The 23,752-nt window shown below is 50.8% G+C and overlaps 1 protein-coding gene across 2 annotated transcripts in view; it reads right to left on the bottom strand.

Annotated features, from left to right (window-relative positions):
* Window positions 1–20,522, bottom strand: part of ACVR1C (activin A receptor type 1C) — a 30,574-nt gene extending 10,052 nt beyond the window's left edge. The window contains exons 1-2 of one of the 2 annotated variants that reach the window (XM_054069399.1): window positions 20,394–20,522; window positions 9,358–9,588 (exon numbers count right to left, since the gene is read on the bottom strand). In XM_054069399.1, the coding sequence (XP_053925374.1) occupies window positions 9,358–9,588; window positions 20,394–20,454 (292 nt within the window). In that variant the 5' untranslated portion in view covers window positions 20,455–20,522. Of the gene's footprint in view, window positions 1–9,357; window positions 9,589–19,444; window positions 19,576–20,393 lie in introns of those variants that run through there. The other variant, XM_054069400.1, reaches the window with a different exon arrangement.
* Between the last annotated feature and the right edge of the window lie 3,230 nt (window positions 20,523–23,752).

The raw sequence follows: 23,752 nt of genomic DNA, 5'->3' as shown, positions 1-23,752 counted from the left end.
ACCAGCACCAAGACCAGGGGGACGATCCCTTCCCAGCCTCTGCTGGCCACCCCATTTCTGGTGGCTACACCATTATCCATTGGCAGGGGCTGGGAAAGGCAAACAGGCACAAGTTACTTACATTAAACGTCAACTCTTTCCAGCAACTACTGAAAAACGACAAAACATGAAATGCGCAAAACAGAACTTTATTTTACTTTGGCCAGTGCAAACAGTATCAAAAAGAAAACATTCAAGAAGCTCTGAACAGTAACACCCAAACCAGTGGGAAGAGACTCGGAAGAGCATCTTCACAGACCAACCCACACCAACCCCACACCCTGAACTGCAGCAGCAGAATTCCCCGCTGCAACCAGCTGTGACGAGCATTCCTAAGGGGAAATACTTGCTCTTGGCAGTGGGTGCTGCAGGCATCGAACACCAACAGGCAGAGAGCACACACAGTCCTGCTGGGATGCCCTTCACCCACAGCATCTTCTGCTGGAGCATCACTTCGCTTCATTAGCACGGAGCCCACAGCTGGTCACAGCCGTCCATTCTCACAGCACAGAGTAACCGCTGTCCTCTACCTGCTCCGTTCCTGCCACCTCCTTCCTTCTCCTCCGTCTTTTTCTGCACCTCCCTCCATTCCAGAGCAAATTGCTTAAAATTCTCCACTTCTGCTCTCTTTTCCTTTGCTTCCAAGCCTGTTTCCTTGCAGTCAGGATGTCACCGGCAGCCAACCTGTACAGGCAGAAGAGAATAACAGTTACTCTTGGCTTCTTTTTTACCTTAAAAGTATATACATATTTATGTACATACATGAAACTTCCTGACAGCGCCTGAAACTGCGAAGCAGCTCCAGCAGTGCTTCCAATGGGAGAAAAGCCATGTTCACTAAGGGATAAACGCAGTACTCGGTTTAGCTTTCCCTAGCTGTCCCTGCAGCCCTTGCACACTGCCCCTCACCCTGCCTCTGGGCCACGGATCCAGACTGGCAGTTCAGGGAATCAAGAGGCAATAGCCACAAGCACAAAGCATTGGGGTATGGAGCGAGGCAAGTGGAGAAACAGGCTTTTCCACAAGCACTCCTTTCACTGCAGGACATGCTCCGGACTCAGGATGAACCTAAAAAAGCACTTATTTTGAAGGGGTTTTAATATTACAGTCATATTCCTGGCTATGTCTACCCTGCCTCACCACACATGCGGAATTGAGACAAGCACGCAGTGTAGGCTTCTGGGAGATGACAATTTGTAACACGTACTGTTTGTATGCTGTAAACAGCTGAAACAGCTTTTATGGCAGAATTTTATGAGGCTCATAAAAAGTGCTCAGTTTGTCTTTTAAAAAAAGCAACAAAACTGTTCCTATGAGAAAAAAGGGTCTCTGGTTCCAACAGCAAAGGGATCTGATCCATTTGCACTGAAAACACACGGGGACAGTTTGTGTTGCTGAAGAACCGCAGTGCCGCCTTTGCCAGAGAACTGCAGCAGACCTTCATCTCTGGGGATCTTTCCCTCCCGTGCGGCACCTTGGGGGCCAGGGAGCCGCAGGGCCGGCTGGAGGACGCCGCACGTCTGGCAGGGACACAGCGAGCGCGGCAGGCCAACGAGCTCCTTTCGACAGGAGAAACCACGGCTGGAGCAAAAGGGCAGAGGGGACACAAAGACACTCATGGCCATTCTGAGCATCAGAGCGAGACGTCAGAGCGAAGCAGAAGCAAAATTCAAGGACTGGCTCACACCCACTCAGGAGGTGACACCCAGCATCAGGAATACAAGCAGACGCCAGCTTTACGACTTATGCAGCGACAGCGGTGCAGAATCAAACCAAGATCAGTGATGCTTACAGGCCTCCTCTGAGATGCTGCCAAGTGGGGAGAGCTCAAGTGCAGAAGGCAAGTCAGCGGAGAGGCTGGAAGCTGTGGCATCCACGCCAGCGTGCGGGGGGTCCTGGGGAATGAAGAGATCCTGGCTGTCTAGAGAAGTTTCTTGGAAGGAGTCAAGAGGAAACCTCCTCCACCATCCTTTATTCTATTGGCTGTACCACGCGATCGAGACTGGTGGCAGCTACTCAAACCCTTCCCAGTTCTTCACAGAGCACATGTGGGAGACGTGAGAAGCTGTGATTCCTGTTTTGCAGTTGGTTGGATGCTGTCTTCACTCCTGATTCCTCGCAGCAGGGTGTCCTGCAGCCAGCGTCAAGCCGTGCCCGCTGCTGGGCCTGAAGACCACAGCTCCGTGGGGACCCGTGAGGCTTCTCACAGCACAGACCACATACGGGACAAGTGACAAAGAGCACAAGTGCAAAAAGCACCACACACCAGGTACAAACAGTAATTAAAGGTGACAGCACCAGTGAAGTGCAGTACATTTTACAGCCGTTGGGCAATGTTAAACTCTTTGGGAATTAAGAAAATCCCTCCAGACTATCAAATCAACACCATGAATCACAACATTTTGCAATCCGATTTCAAAAGGACCGTTCAATGACTTACTAATCAAGAATAGAAGCTGAAGGCATGCTGCCATGTACGAAACAGAAATAGCACATCTGGCAATGTCGAGCGGTTTCACAAGGTGTATTTATATTCCAAGTTGTGTAAACAAAAGAGTAATTCTAAACACAAAAAAAAAAAAAAGTATTTTCTTCCCCCCTCCAATGGAAAAAACATTCTCACACACATTTGCCTCACTTTTGACATATAATGGGCACCGTAAGACTTCTAAAAGCTCAGAACTGTGCATATTGAAGTTCCTAGGTTACTCAGGGGGAAAAATTACAAAAATATATTGCATCTGACAGGGGGCTCTAGTCAGAGATATGGAATTGGATCTTAGGGAGAAATGTTTTGCTGTTCAGGTGGGGAGGCCCTGGCCCAGGGTGCCCAGAGCAGTGGGGGCTGCCCCATCCCTGGAGGGGTTCCAGGCCAGGTTGGATGGGGCTTGGAGCCCCTGAGCCAGTGGGAGGTGTCCCTGCCCATGGCAGGGGTGGGACTGGATGGGCTTTGAGGTCCCTTCCAACCCAAACCATTCCATGAGTTTATGAATACTTCTAACCAATTTCAAAAATACTCAATTTGGACTAGGGGCTAAAACGAAGTTTCTCCAGCTCCCACCGTGATTGCAGATCCCATCACCTCTTTCAGGACATTCAGAAATCAGCTGGGAATGATCTGCTTAAGAATCCAGAAGCTCAAGCAAACCCATTAGAGATAAAGCTACAAGATAAACAGACACATTCCCTGCGTGGCTGTTTCCCCGCTCCCTGCCTTCTCTTTGCACAGCTGTATACTTACCAGTCCCTCCAGAGAACACGAATCTGGGGCCAAGATGGACGAAAGCATGAGAAACATTTTCAGAATGAGACATCCACATGGCATCTATGAGAAGCTGGAGTCCTGACCACAGAGTTTTTCTTAAGGAGAGCCTCAGGAGATCAGTCCACCTGGGGAATTAGCCCAGGAATTGCCCCCACATAAAGAGCAGACAGGTTTCATTCATATCATGCAGCAAGTTCAGTCTCCAAGCAGCTCTGCGCCACTAAACCCCAGCTGACAGCCCACACTCTGGGTCATAGACAGATAACCTTCCAACAGCCAGGAAAACAACATCTCTAACATAGAGAATGATGCGTTCAGGCCAGCAATTCCTGGATTGAAGCACACCTCACACGGGCCCACACAGGTCCCAGGGATGACATCTTCTCTATAGCCTTCAGCAGGCTCAGCCCACCCCTGGAAGGCAGGAAGGCACTGGATCCAGGTAGAGGCTGGTCATGAGCAGCTCTCCCTCTCCACCTTTTCTCATGTCCTGACCTCCACCCGAGGCTGTCTGTGCCACAGCAGACAAGCTTGTCTTTATCATTAAGAACCAAACCAGACAACAGCCAGCTAAATCAATGACTTGTTACTCCTTCGCAGCAGAGCAGTAACACAAACGGTCAACACTAACCACTGAACTCCAGCAGTGGCTTTCAGAAACCATCAGCAAAGGGAAACAAAGCAGACACACAAAACAGAGGAAAAAAATATATTGACGTATTTCCCCTCTTCTTCTTTTTTCGCTCCCTTCCCCATCCTCCCATCTTTATCCATCACTAACACTTTTGGAGAGTTAATGAGAAGAATTGTGCTTTGTCTCTTCACTCACTGTCCAAACTTTCCTTCTAACTCTGCTCTTGGATCAAGCCTGTGTCGGGAAAACAAAGTCAGAGCTTTTTATCCTGTTCAATACCAGACAAGGAACGCCAGAAGTAGAGGAGAGGGAAAGCCAGAGCCTAGCAGCACAGCCTGTGCATCCCTCTGTCCTCAGGACCTGGGGAAGCTCTTGAGGTCCACAGACAACTGATGACATTTCCCTGACAATTTATATTCAAACACTGGGGTTTATCGGTCGAAGGCTGGGTTTTCTCATTTTCTGAATTAATATACAGCTTACAAAACTCCTGGTGCAGTAGTGTCTGACTTCTCTAGCACTAACACATCTGTGTACACTGTTCTCCTAGGAGAGCTACAATGTCTTTGAGCATTTTCAAACAGGTAAATGAAGAGGAATTATTTGTTCATGCAAAACCTACAGAAGAGATTAAAAAAACACACAAGGAAATAAAAGAATCTTGCCCAACAATTAGTCTAAGTGGCACCATTCTTCTCTCTCAGCAACAGAAAAATCCCCAAGGGATTATTGTCTTAGGAATTCTATTCTATTTCCCTTTCTTTCATCCCAGTGTGTGCCAGCGTGGGTGACAGGAGGGCCAGTTGTGCCTTTGTACAGTCTGGGCAATAGGAATAAAGAAGAGAGCTGGAAATGACTTATTATACAGTTTGTTAATCCTACTATTAGCTTAATCTGGTTCCATAAAGCCTCTCTTCTCCTCTGACTCATTTTCCACTATGCAAAGGCAGAACAGAAATCACAGACTTAGCTCAAGTTCTGGAGATGCTGCTGTGCCAGGACATCCAAAACAGAGGAAGGGAGACATTTTTGCTGTGCACTGCCTTTTGTTGGAATCACAGAGGTACTTTGGAAGGAAAAACTCTAAAACCTTTAGAATTAAAACTTTTACAGAGAATTCCTCACTGTGCTGCTGTTTCCCACTGAGTCCTGGCTGTGGGGCTGCACACACCGAACACATCCACACGTGTTTTCTCACACGGGCTGAAACCTCCTTTCACCAGTCCCTGAAAACAACCTGGTCAGAAAGCCTAGAAGCCTGTACAAATTGCAAATCCATCCACACCAACCCAGCCTCAATTTTCAGCACCTGCAGAGATGGAGAAACAACATCGAGGTGTTTTAAGTTCAAGAGGTTAGGAGTAGCAGCATGAACTTTTCCCCACACACCTACAGATAGTCTGCCAAACCAGACAAAGACACCAGAGCTCAACAAAGCCCTGTTTATTACTCTGTCTGGGAATAAACATAAAGACCCTCAAACTTTGGGCTCCGTTCAACAGCTGCTGAGTCACCGCCCCCAGCAAAGGAGGTAACTGAGGCCAATAACCTTGCTGCTTTGAAGAACAGATGGGAAACAAGTTCCCTAGCCCATCCTTGCTCCTCCCAGGGTCAAACACCACCCTGCACCATAACCAAGTGGAAGCATCAGGCTATGAGAAGCTCCATCAGTCTCCTCCACGGCTGAACATAAAGGTCTGCCATCTATAGAGAGGCTGGTGAGTGGGTAAATCCTGCTCATAAGTGAACTGGGGGCAAAGATCGCAGGCACCATCTCCCAGATCTGAAACACAGCCTGACAATCCTGTGAGACACAATGCTACAACTGGAAGTTTTCTAGATCTTATTAGTAACTCCTCAAAATAGTCTGCTCCACGCTGAGGGGCAGCGGGGCGACTTGTCCTACAGAGCGATTCACAGAAAGGGCCATCGAGGACGTGGTGCACAGCTGGTTTTGTGCAGCCCTGTTACGACATCCCACTGACATGGGACGCCCTGCTGGGGCAGCCATTATCCCAGTTCAAATAGTACAAACCTGGAAATAAAGTCGGGAATGGAGAGAAAAAACAATTACTGCCAATTGATCCTACACTCAGAAACTCAGTGCCTGTCAGTGCAAAACTCTGTAATGAAATCCCCGCCAACAGCAACGAGAATACAAAAAGCAGATATCCAGGTTGGATCTGTCCTTAAAAACGTATCTTTTCACAAATTCCAAAAAAGAAACAAACAAGAACTCCTCAAAGCCAGAACCATCTGCGGAGGACCAAGAGCTCTGCTGCTGAGTGAGGAAGGTAATGCCATCTACAGTTTTGCTATGGAAATTCATCCACGGGCAATCAAATGAACAAATTGCTTCCTGCTCCCAGAGAGACTCCTGCTGCAAGTGAACTGATTGTTTCCCAGCTACTCCCCAAACCTGTACAAGGCAAGCCCTCGATAGCACGAAGAAGAGCTGCGGGCCAGACCTGTGTCCCCGGCTGATGCCACTGCAGTAACCGGGATGGGAGAGCTGGCTGAAGCTCCAGCCTCACCTGGCAGGGATGCACACCACACCAGACCTTCTCAAGGCTTCTACTCCTCCACAAGATTTGCTCCCGTCTAAAGGCAAGCTTTTCCTACCCACATGCTCTACTTTTACACCAGGCTATGCATACTGGAGATGTATACAAATTCCACATCAAGATGTCGAGCTGCAGGTATTGTTAGTCTTTAAAAGAAGGCAGTGGGAAGTGGGCAACTTAAAACAGCAGCGTGACAGAGCAGGCATATTTTAAAGAGCAGAGAGCCTGCGTGCTGCATCAGGCACTACAATGGCACGTGGTGATACGCTAGAGGAAGAGGCGACACTACACATGGACCTCTGGCCAAGCAAGCCTTTACACTAGCGTGGAACAAACACAGCGAGTCCTCGCTGCGTGAACCCAGCCTGTACTCAGTGGTGGGAACAAACTTTGGCAGTGTCAGTAAGATAACAGACTGATTCCTAAGCCTGGAGGCCCCTCCATGGTGCCAGAACAGCTGACGGATCCCGTGATGGTCACTCATTACGGTGCCTCCATTCTACATCTCTTGCCCTGAGACAGAGACGAGCCCAAGACTTCAACTTGGGTCGAGGTCGATTCCCAAGTGCTATACAAGACCCGAAGTTGAAAGAATTAAAAACACAAGCTGGGCAAGGAGCTGCCTAAAAACTCACTTTGGAGGCAGTAGTTTCCTAAGCACAGGCACGCACCTACAAACACAGCCGAGGTAAGGGCATTCCAACTGGTTTTCCTCGCCACCACCACCAGCTCGGCAGAGACCCCTCTGGCTCATAATATCCTGATGCGAAGGGCATGGGTGCCGCAGCGGCAGCCTGGGATGGCACCGGCTCGTGCAGCCCCACTCCTTCATCTACTCATTCAGCAATGGCCCTTAGAAAGCTTATTTTTATTGGGGCCCAAATGAAGCTTTATATATTAATCTATGAATATAATATGAATTATGACAAGAAGGGCTGTCAGAAAAGACCAGGAAACAAATAACATTGGTGCTGTTAAATATTCATCTAACATGAACTCCCCCCAGATGTTTAGAGCAAAGGGCTTAGGCTGAAAATTAATTTTCTCTGGTACTGAAATATGAACCCAGAGGTTTTGCAACTACCAGTTCAAGTGCTAGGACAAGAGCCATGCCTCCACCGCTCCCCTATAAATAGCAGTTTCGTCCCAGGATTCCAGCATCCTAACCTTAAAAAAAACAAACAAGAGGGTATTTTATCTCTGCATTTCCAGAGTGTGACTCCCATTGGTATCTCATTTCTGTTGTCAACTGAATGAAAAACACTTAAGTCATCCTTATTCCTGCCATAATTAACAGGTAAGATTAGGAACCAGGGCACAGACCTCCCAGCTGGCAGGCTTCTACCTAGGCTGGCTCCTCTGAGAGGCTGGTGGGCACAGACCTCCCTCTGGCACCATCCGGCATCTCCGTGTCTGCACCAGAAGATGGTGGTCTGCACCAAGAGATGCTGATCCCCACACCAGCTCCCTCAGGGTCTGCCCTCCTGTATCTTCTAGGATACAGCAAGAGCTCCCAGGAACAGCCTTTTACACTCCGTGACATAACACATGATAGCAGCTTAAGTGCAATTTATAATTTTTAATTATGAATTAATTTGCATCTTTCTTACCTGCAGCATCTCTCACCAGTATACGTGCATTGAAAGGTATCATCTGATAAAGTAACACATTTTACAGCTTTTTCAGAGAAGACTGGATTAATCTTGGCAAGCGGAGTCAAATAATTAAACTTTAAAATAATATAAATATTTATTTTTTAAAAGCACGGAATCAACTTCATCACAGAACTCTGAGTCTGGCAGACTCAAGGACTGCACCAGCTGTGTAATGCTCAGAGCTCCTGGAAGCATCAATCTATTTCCTCCCTCTAATTGGGAGCAGGAATCCTGCACCTTCTCATCCCTGCTGGGCAAGAACCAATGTCATCGATCAAAACTCGAAGAAAAGCTGCTAAAATGAACTGCACAACCCCAAAGTTCAAACCAGACTAACAACATTGCTGAAACAGCATCAGCCTGAGACTTCGTCCATTAACAGCTCAGTGTCCTCCAGCCTCTCGCCCGCAGCAGAGGACCCTGTGTGCAGTATGACCCACATGGACAACTGGGACACATCTGCCTTCCTGACTACCAAGGAGCCCCTGCAGACCCCTTGCTCCTAAGGCCAACACAGCTGCAGTAACTGCTCAGCAACGCAGATCACGAAGCCGTGGTGCTCGGTGACACAAAGCGGCCAAGGACAAGGAGGAGAGCGGCTCTCAGCCACCAGCTCACGGCCAACCCAGAGCCTGGTCTCTCCAAAAACACAGGGGGCATTTCCTATATACAACTCACAGAGAGCATTTACAACCACCACCTTTCCAGGTCCCTCTGGCCCAGCTCTTACCTGAGCCACCTCAAGCAGGTCTTTTAGATTGCACGCAGAGAGCTTTGAGGCTGTAAATCCGGCCAGTTCAGGCCATCACCACAGCCTCGTGAAGCACCAGTTAATGGCTCTCAGCTCCTCCAATTCCCAGATCATCTCCCAAACATCTAGACCGATACCAATTCAAAGCACAAACTCCCTTAGGACATTCCAGGACATAAAAGCTGTGAGGTTTCACAGGAGTCTCCTTCCTTCAGACATTCCCCCTTCCCGGTTTATGCCAGTACCTTCAGGAGATGCAATAAATCCACTTTTCCCCAAACAAAGTTGCAGTTTAGCTCTTCCTGTCTGAAACAGGAAAAACGCAGCTCCTATTTCACAGCCAGCCTCCAAAGCCCTCATCCGCTGGATCTCAGGGCTGCATCCTCTACACAACCTCTGGAGCTGTGACGCAAGCCTTCGAGCAGCGCTGTGCTTCCGATAGCACTTACCGACAGGCAGGCGGAGAGTGATGTTGTTGCAGAAGTCGGTGTAGCAGCACTCGGTCTTTGTGATGTTCTTGGAACTGTGGCAGAAGACCTGGGCATTCAGCTCCGGGAGGGAGACGCAGGACTTGATGACCTCCTCGCGCCCGTTGGTCAGCATGACCGAGGCCCAGCAGGCGCCTTCCGTCTGGCAGGTGAAGTTGGTGTGCTCGCACAGCTGGCACACGCACTGCAGACCTGAAAAAGAGCGGTCCAGATTTCATGAGAAGACCCGAGGGAACGGCAGGAAGATGTGCCAGGGGAGGGCTACGTTGGACATTAGGAGAAGGTTCTTCACGCAGAGGCTGATGGAGCACTGGAACAGCTCCCTGGGGGAAGCAGTCATGGTGCCAAGCCTGACAATATGTCAGCACCAATCTGATCTCTGATTTGGTGACACCATTTGTTTTCTTTACAACAACCTTCCTCTTGTGCTGCCCTTCTGAAATAACAGCTTCTGGTGTTTATCTTCAGTTCAGGCCTGCAACAAACTCCCTTGGTACCCTATGCTCATGTTTATCCTGGGTGCAGGCTACGCTAGGAACCACATCACTGTCTACCTGCTTCAGCTTGCTCTCAGTATGATCAATCACCCAGCAACCGAGCAGGTGAATCTCTTCCTTAAAGACATTACAGTAGTCCTGGAAAAGATGCCAGGAGCAAGACTCATCAGATCCAAACAAATAAGAGATCTAGCAGGAGAAAAACAGACACATCATCACCAATACTGCAAAATAAAAGTATTACTCGAGGAAATGAATATAAGACTGTCGCAAGTGTCTTCAGTGTTTCAGGCACATCATGATGTTGTTTTTCTCTCCTCCTTCTCAGGGTCTAAAAATAAAGTGGGAAATGGCCTTTGCAGTGCCATCCACAGCAGGGAACTGACAGTTCCATCCATATTCCAGTAGTTTGCAGATTAGTAATTGGACTGGACCACATTCATTTAAACTCCTGAATCGCCTTTTACCTCACACTGATTCGCAGAATCACAGAATGGTTTGCATTGGAAGGGACCTCAAAGCCCGTCCAGTGCCACCCCTGCCATGGGCAGGGACACCTCCCACTGGCTCAGGGGCTCCAAGCCCCATCCAACCTGGCCTGGAACCCCTCCAGGGATGGGGCAGCCCCCACTGCTCTGGGCACCCTGGGCCAGGGCCTCCCCACCCTCATCATGAATAATTTCTTCCTATTGTCTAATCTAAATATTCCCCCTTCCAATTTAAAGCCATTTTACTTTACTGGACATATTTTTTCTCTCTACATTACCTACAGAAAGGTTCTAATACCACTTTTCCTGTTAGTTCTGAATATGTTGCTCCAAACTGATTCATCCAATCTACTGCCCACAAACGAAAGGTCACAGCCCCATGGAAGTCATCCCCATTCCTCACAGAGTTGTTTCTGTAAGAAGCCTTACACAAAAAAAGAACAAAAAATAAAAACTGGGGGGGGGTCAAAATTCTCAATACAACGCAACTACTCTATTACTGCTTCTGAAAGCAAAAGTATTTGGCCACCAGAGGAGAAGCTGAGAGCAGCAGGGAAAGGAGCATGGGGTTCACAGTGCTCCAAGAGTATTGTCACGCCCACTGGAGACTAGAAAGTCCTGGGGACTAAGGCAGCTTGACAAGCATTCCGTCTTCTCCTTCAGAAACACTGAGCTCACAGAAATCATGTGAGAGAAGCACACGAACTTCTGACGGGAACACTGCGTTCCATTTGGAAGAGGCGGAAGATCACACAAAGAAAAACTTGTCCACACCCAAAACATTACATCCTAAAAACCTTTTTTATATATGTTTGTCCAACCACACTTGAAATGTTGCCTTTTTTATTCATATCTTTTAAACAAGCTTTTGTACCCTGCTGGGTACAAAGCCATCAGCCAGGGCTTCCCAACTCTGCTCCTTCCCACTGTCCCATTCCAATCCCCATCTCCTCATCCTTGGGTCAAAGGGGTCCTTACCAACAGCTGAAATCTGCCCTCCTTTCCCCTTCAGCCTTGTATTTCAGATGTTCCTAGTGCTGTGTCTTCTGCCATTGCCCACCCACAGTTAAACACTAGGAAACAATCAGAACAGCGTGGCCGAATCCATTCAAAGACAAGAGCAGAGTCATGGGCAACACAAGAGTCTCCTCCCAGGAGACTGACATAGACCACTTCCGAATTTAATTCACAAAACCCTGACTCCATAGATATCTGCCTGTGCTAGTGGCTAATTTCTCGTGAAGAGAAAAGGACAGAAAACTCAAAACAGATGCAAACATCAGACTGCGTTTCCAGAAGCACTTATGTACATCAAAAAGCCTTTGTTAACAGAGCAGAAAGCTGTTCTTAAAATATAAACCATGAAAGCACCATTCTCCTGCACCTGCACTACTTCAGCTGCCTCACCTCAGTGGAACCAGGAGAGGAGCCTGGACCCTCGGGAAGATCCACACTTTTCCTGCTGCCAGTCCTGCTGAACCAGGGGACACGACAACTGCCATCAGCTCTCATCCAGCTGCATGCCCGTACACCCCACACGCGTGAGCTCCTCACAGAAGGCATACAGCCACTCGAGCTGTGCCGAGCTGCAAGCACCATCCCCACTGACACCCTCAGTGTCAGAGTGAGTGAGAAGTCAATTCGCACGTCGGGCAGGGACACCTCCCACTGGCTCAGGGGCTCCAAGCCCCATCCAACCTGGCCTGGAACCCCTCCAGGGATGGGGCAGCCCCCACTGCTCTGGGCACCCTGGGCCAGGGCCTCCCCACCTGAACAGCAAAACATTTCTCCCTGAGATCTCATCTCAATCTCCCCTCTTGCAGCTCAAAACCGTTCCCCCTTGTGCTCTCCCTGCCCTCCCTGATCCAGAGCCCCTCTCCAGCTTTCCTGGAGCCCCTTTCAGCCCTGGAAGCTGCTCTAAGGTCTCCCCACAGCCTTCTCCTCTCCAGGCTGAATAACCCCAATTCTCTCAGTCTGTCCTCGTACAGCAGGTGCTCCAGCCCTTGGCTCATCTCCGTGGCCTCCTCTGGACTCACTCCGACAGCTCCATGTTCTCACTGTGCTGAGGACTCCAGAACTCGTCACAGGGCTCCAGGTGGGGTCACCAGAGTGAAACAGAACACCAGAATCCCCTCCCTTGCCATGCTGGCCATGCTGCTGTGGATGCAGCCCAGGACATGGTTGGCAACACATCAACACAGGGCACAAGGAACGGGTGTTCCCTGCTTTTACCATTAAGACATCAGTACTTTTGAAGGATTTTCTTTCTGCTCCTACTGCAAAGTGAGTTGAAACTTCATTCCAGTTTCTTGGATGAGACCCACTATGAGTCAAGGACAAGATGACTTGCTCTTCGCAGCAGAAAATAACCTGTGTGACGTAAAAACCAACCTTTTTATCCTTTTCAGTGCAACTGTGGGAAAATATACAGTAGAGGCAAACCCACTGTGCAATCAACTGATGTAGCAGGAGGAACCGAACCAGCATCCCATCCACAACAATTCAACACAAGAATGCACAACAGAAGAGGTTTTTTGTATGGTTCCATCCATTTTTCATGCAGTGTCAGTTTTAAATACATGGATCACTAGATAACTAGGGAACAAGAATGACACTACATCAGAAAAACAGATAGAAGAATGAGTTTAGACACCAGCTTAATGAAAGCAGCTAACAATTAAAACAAGCAGATAGACACAGTGCAACGTCAAAAGCTAAATGGAAAGAATTGAGCACATAATTGGCATAAGCTGACTCACACTGCAGGACTAAAGAATAAATTAAAAGATATGGCAAAAAAAGCCCAGACTTGCTATCTCTTATGAGCCACACAAGGTTCTACTTTCCAACACAGGCTTTTTATAAGGCATTCATCTTCTATTAAGTCATAATCCAGGCCTACCCATAACAGAAGTTTCTTCTTGTGACTACAGGGCAGCAGAGCATTTTAAAATTACACTGGAAAGCAAATATCTAAATGACCTTACAGCAATTAATTTTCTTAATTAATAGGAAGGAAGGCTGAATACCCATAAGGTTTCTCTCCTCAATCTGTAGTCATTCTGTACTGGCCAATTCTAGACGTACTTCCATTTTACTCCCAGATCGAGGGATTCATGGCTCATGTGAGCACAGACACTGTCCATTGCTGGGTCTCCTGCCTTGGGCACAGACCTCAGTGCGAGGGAGGAGGCATCCATCACCACACCGCAGGACACATACCTGGACCTGACCCACCAGCCGAGCCATCACCTTGCTCTCAAGAGTCAGCCAGGCAGCAAAAGCCTCACCATCGTACAGAGAGGGCTCAGAGGAGACCTCGGCAACTGCAGACTGGCTGTTGCCCACTGTCTGGTCGGTGGATCGCGATGGAGCTGGAACAAAGTCTGGAGCTACCACTGTTAAAGCCACACAGGGTCGGTGTCGTTCCCTGCCCAAGTCTGCATGCCAGCTGGTCACTGAGCACAGCAAAGAACCTTCGCTGCCATGAGGCAGAGCTGTCTCCATCTTAACCAGAGGTCACAATGCGTGTGTCTGGCAGCGGCTCAGAGAAAGGTAGGGGGAAACTGTCAGCTTCCACAGGGAGAGGCTGTTACCTGCAGAGTCGCACAGAGAACTGTGTTATCTGCTCCAGTGATCTGGCAAGAGGAAGGGATAATAAAGCAATAAGGTTCGCTGAGGAGAGAAAAAGCAGAACTGACTTAGGGCTACAAAGATGACCGGAGAGCTGGAGCACTTTCCCTAGGAGGACAGGCTGAGAGAGTTGGGGTGGTTCAGCCTGGAGAAGAGAAGGCTCAGGGGAGCCTTATAGCAAACTTCCAGCACCTGGAGGGGCTACAGGAAAGCTGGAGAGGGGCTATTCACAAAGGCTTATGGGGACAAGATGAGGGGGAACGGCTATAAACTGGAGAGGGGCAGATTTAGACTGGACATTAGGAAGAATTTCTTCACCATGAGAGTGGTGAGGCACTGGAACAGTTGCCCAGGGATGCTGTGGCTGCCCCATCCCTGGAGGGGTTGAAGGCCAGTCTGGATGGGCATTGGGCAGCCTGATGCAGTGGGATGTCCCTGCCCGTGGCAGGGGGTTGGAACAAGATGATCTTTAAGGTCTCTTCCAACCCTAACTATATTATGATACTATGACTTCAGAGTATCGCAAAGGAGTCTCGCCATGCTGAGGGGTCAAAAAACAAAGGAGAGACCATACAGGAGAAGAACCAACTTCAGCTGTGTATACACAGTAGCCAGCGCAGTGTCAGTGATCGCCACTCAGAACAGAGACCCCTGTGCCCTTCTGGGGAGCTCTGGAGAACATCAGCTCACCAGGAGAAAGCAGGAGGAGGTCAAACACCCTGTTCTGTCATTTGGCATTGGTTCCCATCACCCACTTCAAAAGGGCACAGGAGAACCAGAAAGAGGTCCAGGGCAGATGCTGAGCCCAGCCTTCTGCCTCCTGCACACAGCCACAAGCACAGCCAGATCAGGAGTGGGGAGAATTAGCTTGTAAATATTGACTGAAACTCCAAGCTCTCTTTGTGCAGCAGGAAACACGTATCCATCCTACAGCACTGCGCCCATTCGCCGGGGCAGAGCGGGATCTGCCTCCTCCAGCCAGCCACATCCATGAGATGACAGAGCATCGCTGGCAGATTTATTCTATATGACTGATATCTAAGAGGCAAACACTAGAAAGCTGTAGAGAAGAGAGGAAAAGTCAGTATTCCAGAACTGAAAAAAAGGCCTTAAAACAACAAGAATGACAAGAAAGACATTGAGGGGCTGGAGTGCATCCAGAGAAGGGAACAGAGCTGGGGAAGGGGATGGAGATCAGGGGTTGTGGGAGCAGCTGAGGGCCCTGGGGCTGTTCAGCCTGGAGAAGAGGAGGCTGAGGGGAGACCTCATCGCTCTCTGCAGCTCCTGGAAAGGAGGTTGTCGAGAGGTGGGTGCTGGGCTCTGCTCCCAAGTGACAAAGGATGGGAGCAGTGGAAATGGCTTCAAGTTGTTCCAGGGAAGGATTGGATATTAGGAAAACTTTCCTCACAGAAAGGGCTCTCAGGTCCTGGCAGAGGCTGCCCAGGGCAGCGGTGGAGTCCCCATCCCTGGAGGGATTTCAAAGCCGTGTGGATGTGGTGCTCAGGGACAGGATTCAGTGGTGGAGTCGGCAGTGCTGGGTTCAGGGTTGGACTCAATGGTCTTAAAGGTCTTTTCTAACCTAAACGATTCTGTGAATAGACATTAAATAGTTCCACTGTTTAAATTTCTTAAATATATGCATGGCAAGCAATTTTATTAACCTGTCCAAGTACTGTGGATAGGATACCTCGTAGGATACTGAGTACTCATGTCCCTGTTCCAGAAAAGCTTAGCAACCATCTCAAAAAAATCCAGTAGCCAGAAACTGGGGTCAGGCATTTAAATTAATATGAACTGAGCAGGGCAAGGGCAGCAGGACCCAGCGAAATTATTCCTGTTGCTATAAGCTGCCAAAGAGACATTTGCTAATTTCTCATTAGCTTCAAAGAGGAGAGGTACACAGTGAAAGGCTCTGCTTTATGAAACATAAGCTATGCGGCAAAACACCGAGGTACCGTGCACCAATTTTGTGCCATACATAAAGCTGAGGAGGAATCTGCCGGTCTCAGTCCATGAGGTGCTCAGGAGGATCCAGCGTAGGGTTGGGGGTACACATGCCACAGGGAGGCAGATGTGATAGCACAGTGCTGACAGCATTTACTGACTCCAGGTCTGAAATGGCTGGCATAAAATGAAAAATCCCTCCATTGAAAGGTGACTATAGCCAACACCTGGACGCAGCTTGAAAAGGTCTCCTAAGTCCAGATCACCCTGACTGTCTTCCCTACTGCCACACCATTCCCCTCTAGCACAAGACAAACAGTAGGTACTACTGAAGAACAAAATTTGCCTTTGAAGATGAAAATTGGAATGGTTTAGAATTATCGTATTTAAGAAAAGTATTTCCACACAGCTTTTGGAAACCTAAACTGTCCTCTTTCACCCCATTGTCACTGGGTTTGCCCCACTGTACGTCAGTCTGAAAACTGGAGGAGAGCGTGGGACACACGTTCTGCAAACACTGCTCCCATTACCTAGGATCTGCTTCCAGGTAAACATGGAATCAAGAAAACATTGACTTTTTACTGTACTTTATTATTTTTGCCCCCATTGAACTTAAGATGAAGCAAGAACAGAAAGAGAAAATGTCAGCTGCACACCGGCAGTTGGACAAGGCGATCAGTGTAGGGACCTTCCAGCTATTATTCCCTTCTAACTTGCAAGGATCATTTATTCCAGAAAAAAGCATCACTGAGGCTGCCCTAGTAGTGAAACACCTGTGAACAAAGGTATGGCAGAGGCAGGGTTACATCTATCCCCTCATCCCCAGGAGAACGGAGGAATCCTCACATCCTGAAGGCACCAGGATTAGCGCATCCCCAAAAGCGCCCAGGACAGGACCACTCAGGAGCCCCCCCTCAAATGGTATTCACAGCATCTAAATTCAGGGATCCAACTTGGGCTTCAGTGAGGACTTTGCTTGACAGCTCCAGACATTCCAGGGTCATTCTGAGCCCAACAGCCCTTGAGGTGAGGGGAGGAAATTGCAATTTCAAACTGGAATGGAGTTCTTGGCCAAGCACCTCTTCTCTATCATCTGCGCACTGCTCAGCACTTTCATGTCACAGTTCCATTAATCACCAGGTTATCAGAACTTTCGCAGCTAGGCAGAAGCTGAATTTCCAGCCTACAAGAGCAGGCATGGAAAAAAGCCCTGAGCTTCTCCCTCTTGGCACCTGATCACAGACCCCAGCTCTGAGGGGCTTCAGCGTGACGGCCAAGAGCCTTTCCGAGGGTCTAAAGCCTACTCCAGAACAGCAGCACTGAATTGCACCCACTCCTGCACACACAGCCTTATCTGTGTGATCTACTGGCAGATGCGCTGGTAGATCACGGAGTCAGGTCATTAAGTGATCAGAGCTCTCATCCATATTGCTTCATGAAAGCCTTTTTATTATTACGGCCTTTTACTCAAAGCCAGGAGAACAGCTTCTACGACCCAGAGCAGGGAGAAGACAGCGTCCTACTGGTCATTTGTTACAGAGCAGTGAATTATACCTCTTAGTGAAGTACAATTGCTTTGCTGCCGTGCTCCTTTCCAAGGACAGACTATTTCTGGTGCTTGACAACTTGTCGGCTTTTCAATATTACCAGCTCATCAGGACTAAGCAAACCAAATTATTAAGATGGAACAAAGATGCTTTTTGCAGAACGAGGCTCCCTGGACCTGACACGACACGCACTGACACGGATGTGCAGTGGCTGCTTCACAGCTGTGTGTGCAGGCAGCAGCCACCGCCGTGCTTTATGGACCTCGGACTTTGATTCCAAGTTCCCATTCTACAGGAAACATTGGAATAAACAGAGTGAGTTAAGAATCAGACTTAAGACTCACAGGGTGTTTTAAGCGACTGTTTATAACTCAATACAAGGATATTTTCCAGCATGGGAAAGACAACAAAGTTCTTGGAATACAGTACTACTTGTGTAGCAGGAGTCCAACTTTATGCTATTTTCACGCATTTATCCCCATGCAGCAGTTCTAAACAGCAACCTATTTTGCCCAGAGAGTGTCTGTGATCCCCAGCTGCAAGCAGCAGTCGCTCATACGTGTGCTGCCCGCTCTGCTTTCAGCCACCCAAACTAAGACACTCCCCTAGCTACGGAGAAAATCCACCTCCCACCCACCTGTTTCACAGACATCTCTGCCACACGTCGGGGTAGCTGGTGGGTTTTGTGGCTTGCTTTTGGGAGGATTAAAACACATCTGAGTGGGCATTAAAACTCTCACAAACTTAGAACATGTCTAAGGGTTCTCTTAAGAAAGACAGAACATAAGTCAGTGCTGAGCACTAAGAGAGGCTCACGCGCCACTTCCAGGTACAGCAATGCGTTTCCTTACTGCAATCCACATCCTCAGCTCCCATTTATTTAGAAACGCCACAGCACGCTGAGTACTCTCTGCTTTCCCCGAAGAAGAGCTGTGAAGAGCATGCAAAGCCTTTGATACCACACAGACAAAGGCGATGTGGAACAAAGGTGGTAGGAGCCAGGGACAAGAAGCGGTCTAAAGAGCCACGAGGTAAGTGGAGGGAACAGAAGCACTGCTCACCACATCACTGGCAACATACTTTTCCTCTTAATCCTGTAACTATTCCTGAGTATGGGGACACAGTGAGAGTTCCTCAGCAGACCTCCATCACCCAGCAAAGCATCTTCAAACTTGCGTGGGCGAGGACAGGGAGGGGAAGAGTTCATCGGAGCGCTCTTAGCTGTGCATCGCTAACAGACAGGTTTGTGGCGCAGAATGAGAAGACACCTGGTCGATTAAGCAGACGCACAGGTAAATACCTGACAGTCAACGGCAAGTGAGACCTGCAGACCCTTTCCAGGGCCCTGTAACCCCCTCGGTGCCCCCTCTAAAGCAGGTTTCTGCCTGTCCTGGACCATCCGCACACTTGAGCCAGACACCAAAACTGATGGGCTAAAAGAAACAGGGGACAATACTATTGCAACTTAAAGCAAAGCAATGCAAGATTGTCTTACATAAATGACAACCAAAGCCAGTGAGACTTATTAGCGTATGGAACGGTGACGCTTCAGCTCTATTCAAGCATACCAGGGAACAACACGAGTGGCACGGGGCAGCCTGCCTCTGTGGTTGACTTCCAAACTTGCACAGACAAAGAGAAGAGCTCAGACGGATCAGGTTTTATCCTCCTTAAGGGCAACAGGGATTTACCAGCTATATAATACTGTACAGAAGTATTCTGCAAACATCAACAGCCGAGCTTTGCTACTCCTCTCCCAAAAGAAAGGATCATGTGGGAGCGGGCACAGTCCTCCCTCTCGGCTTGGGGCTGCCCCTCTGTGCAAGAGCATCACAGCAAACTGAAAACACCGAGAGAGAGCAAAAACCACCAGGAGAGAACTAAATTGGAGTAAGCCTAACAGAACAGTTTTTAAATGTTCTCTTCTCCGGTGCCTTACCTTAAGTGAAAGATAACGGCGGGTTTAGAGAGCATTATTTGAGAGGACGGATTTGTTTCTTAAGGAACGCCTCAAAGCGCCCGGGGCGTGAGAGAACCACCCGCTTGGCGCCCCTGCCCGGGCTGCGAGCGGCGGGATGCAAAGGGCTGGGATGGGCTGGGATGGGACGGGGCGCGGCAGCCGGGACGGGAGGAGCGGCTCCGAGAAGCACCGGGCACGGAGCGGCGCGCCGGGCATCGCCCCTCCAAGCCCCGCGGCCGCCGCGCCGGCCGGCAGCGGACCGCCCGGTAAATCCCGGCTGACCTATTTCTGCGGGATACGCGGCGATCATAATTAAATGCATTAAGCGCCTTAACCTCCCGCGAAACCAACGCTGACCTCGGTCGGGTGGGGGGGTTGTGCTGGGGAATGGGGCGAAAAGGGGGTCCTGGGAACGGGAGGGGGGCTGGGGAGCAGGGAGAGCTGGGAAAGGGGGTCACGGGGAGGGGGGTACCGAGGGAAGAAGAGTGCGGGGGGACAGAGGGTCTGGGGAAAGGAGAGATCTGGGCAACGAGGGGGCTCCGGGGAGATCCCGGGAAAGGGGAGTCGTGGGGAAAGGAAGGGTCTGGGGAACGGGGGGAATAGCGGAATGCGAGCCCTGGGAACGAGGAGGTCTCGGGGAACGGAAGGGGTCCCGGGAAAAGGGATCCCGGGAAAGGAAGGATGAATGGAGGTCCCAGGGGATGGAAGTCCCGGGAAAGGGGGATCACGGATAAAGGAGGGATGAGATGGGGAATGAGAGGGGGGTATGAGAGGGGAATCGGGGAGAACGGGGGAATGAAGGAGTGTCACAGGGGATGGAGGTCCCGGGCGAGGTACGTGCTGAGGGACGGGGAGATGCATGAAAAGGGGATCAGGGAGAAAGGAGAGATTACAGGGGATCCCGAGGGACGCGGGGCCCCGTCCTTACCTGCGCACAGCGACACGGCGGCGCCCAACAGCGGCAGCGCCGCCCGCACCGCCGCACCCATCCCGCAGGGCAGCGGCTGCCCCCGCCGCAGCCTATAGCGGGGCGGGGAGGGGACCGGCGGCTCCGCCCGCGCCGACCGCACCGCCCCCGCACCGCCCCCGCACCGCCCCGGCACCGCCCCCGCCCGGCACCGCCCCGGCACCGCCCCGGCACCGCCCCGGCACCGCCCCGGCACCGCCACCGCCCGGCACCGCCCCGGCACCGCCACCGCCCGGCACCGCCCCCGCCCGGCACCGCCCCGGCACCGTCACCGCCCGGCACCGCCCCGGCACCGCCACCGCCCGGCACCGCCCCGCACCGCCCCGGCACCGCCCCGGCACCGCCCCGGCACCGCCCCGCCACCGCCCCGGCACCGCCCCGGCACCGCCCGGCACCGCCCCGGCACCGCCACCGCCCCGGCACCGCCCCGCACCGCCACCGCCCGGCACCGCCCCGCACCGCCCCGGCACCGCCCCGGCACCGCCCCGCCACCGCCCCGGCACCGCCCCGCCACCGCCCCCCGCGGCTCCGGGGGAGCGTTCAGCGGGAACCCCGAGGGGCTCTGCTGGGACCCCCCTAGAAGCTCCATTTAGATCCCCAAAGGCTCCGCGTAGAGCCCCCGGGCAGCGTCACTGGGACCCCGGGGGGCTTCACTGGGAGCCCCAAAAGGCTCCACGGAGACCCCCGAGAGCCTTCGCTGTGAGCATCCACAGACAGCTTCACTGGGACCTCCAAGAGACTCTGCTGAGACCCCCCAAGAAGCTCCACTGAGAGCCTCAAGAGGCTCTGCTGGGAGCCCCCGGCAGCTCTCTGAAACCCAGGAGGCTTCACTGGGAGCCCCAAAAGGCTCCAGGCAGACCCGCAGCTCCGCTCCGCTGGGACCCTCCAAGAGGCTCCACTGCCACCCCCAGGGTGAGGGGTTATGGGTTGTTTCCTGTTAATATTTTAGAATTATGGACGTTGGAAAAGACCTCTACGCTCATCCAGCCCAACCATCAGCCCAAGCCCACCGTGCCTGCTAGAGCCCCAGAAAGCTCCACTGGGACCCCCGAGAGCCTTCGCTGTGAGCCCCCAGGCAGCTGCATTAGGATCCCCAAGAGGCTCCATTGGGACCACTGCGGCAAAGGGAGTGGGGACTATGGATTGTTGCCAATTCCATATTAATATTTTACAATCATGGAATCATTAATATTGGAAAAAAGCTCTAAGCTCATCCAACCCAACCATCAGCCTAACCCCACTGTGCCTGCTAAACCAAGTCCCAACGTCTCTTGGCATCTCTCCCTTGCTGTTTCATCAGGCTACAGCAAATTTTCCACCAACAGCATAATTCTGAACAGTTTTCAGTGTTTCTTCCATATTTTAGAATCCTGGAATGGTTTGGTTTGGGAGAGACCTCAAAGCCCATCCAGTCCCACCTCCTGCCATGGGCAGGGACACCTCCCACTGGCTCAGGGGCTCCGAGCCCCATCCAGCCTGGCCTGGAACCCCTCCAGGGATGGGGCAGCCCCCACTGCTCTGGGCACCCTGGGCCAGGGCCTCCCCACCTGAACAGCAAAAACCTTTCTTCCTAAATCTTGTTAGGATTTATTCCATATCAAGACCCTCAAACCCCACCATCACAGGATGAGCATCTCAAAAGCTCTCATGCACCACAAACCACCAGGATGCTTTTTGACAGCATTGTACCACCAAAACCCAGAAGCCTCAATAATACCTACAGGTAGCATCATAAAAACCAACAAAATTCAAATCAAGATTTAACCAAGTCTATTCTATCAGTGTTTGAGGAGCAGAGGACGTGTTCTACTTGGCTTTAGGAAGCTGCTTCCCACATGTTTGTTTTAAGTTAGAAGCGCTAGCAAGATCCCCATTTCCCACGTGCCGTTAAATGCACCTCTAGATTTTTTATTACTGCCATACAATACCTTATTATTATTATTATGACACCTCTGACAAGCCTTTTAGACTTCCCTCGGTGGTAATTCCTAGCAGCGATCCTTTCCTGGCATTCTGAGCGCTGAAGGCAGTGACGTTTGTCAAATCAGCCTTTTGCTGCCGCCCGTGCTCTACCCAGTGTTTCCGAAGGCACTGGCAGAGGCTTTGTAATGGTATCAGAATGCCTGGGGGAAAAAAAGAAGAAACCATCACCTTCCGTTGATTTTATCCGTACAATTTTCCTCCTCAGGGTTCCCACGCAGGCCCTATTCCCCAGGGCTTTCCCAGCTCCCAATCCCAGATGAGCCTCCACTCCAAGGCTTCCCTGCACCGTTTGAGCAAGCGTGGCTCCAAACACCTTTTCTGAAGCAATTGTGGTTCAGGGGTTCCAGCAGGGCCTGGGATTTGGGAATTCAGTGCATTACAACACTTTGCTGCTGCCATTAGAAAAATAATTTAGGACGCAGCTTAATTAAGACTCTGTGGAGTGGGGACCCGATCAGCCTGGAGGAGAAGCTGCCAGCACTCAGTGCTGAGTGCACGGCCGCACCCGTGTTCTGCTCCGTCCCTCTGAGCTGAGGCACCACGGGGAGGCATCCCTGCTGGCTCGGGATCCGGAGCCTCGGCTCCTCCGGTGTAACCCACTTGGGAAAAACCAATCCTCCTAAGCTACCCCAGAGGAGGAGTGCCCGGCCATGCGGGAGTAGCAGCGATGGAAGCCGTCACCTGGGAAGTGAGAAGGCTGGGCTGGATTCCCTCTGCAGCTGAAGATGCTATTCCAGCTCTCGGAGAGAGCCTGGAGCTGACAGCTGGGGCTTGCTGTGCTCTCCTGGGGAAGGTGCATCCAAGGGAAGGGCCTTCCAGGGAGTAGAGAAGGAAGAGTCCACCACCCCACACCTGCCACGGACTACGACTGCCTTCCTCACCGGCAACACGTGCATTCCAAACCAGCCCAGAGGGGATCACCTGGGCACAGGGACAGCACCCCAGCGAGACGCGTGGTCTTCTCTTCCCTCTCCCTCCAAGAGTGCCGGCCATCGCTCAGGTTGCTGATCCGAAGGGCAGGGGCCGCTGGCTCCGACAGATCCAACTCACACTGCAGGAAACCCAGCACGGGTTTGTGCTCATTTCAGGGCTGTGGGTTTGTTCCGTGAGTTTTATTGTGCTTATGGCACCCACCATGCTCAAATTAATATCACCCAACCTGCATGTCTGCATTACTCTTCACGAGCAAAAATCATCTGACTGAACGCTCTTAGGAAGCAAATTAATTAACCAATGCCACAACGTGAATAGAGCAAAGATGAAATCCAAGTAGTCTGGGATTAAGCAGCCATTAAATAAGACCGGAATTCTCCAAATATATCCAGGACTTCCATAGC

Source organism: Cuculus canorus, chromosome 6 (assembly GCF_017976375.1).
Source record: "Cuculus canorus isolate bCucCan1 chromosome 6, bCucCan1.pri, whole genome shotgun sequence".
NCBI classification, from domain to species: Eukaryota; Metazoa; Chordata; class Aves; order Cuculiformes; family Cuculidae; genus Cuculus; species Cuculus canorus.
Note: the sequence above shows the minus strand (reverse complement) of the source record. Positions and strands in the feature narration are given on the sequence as shown.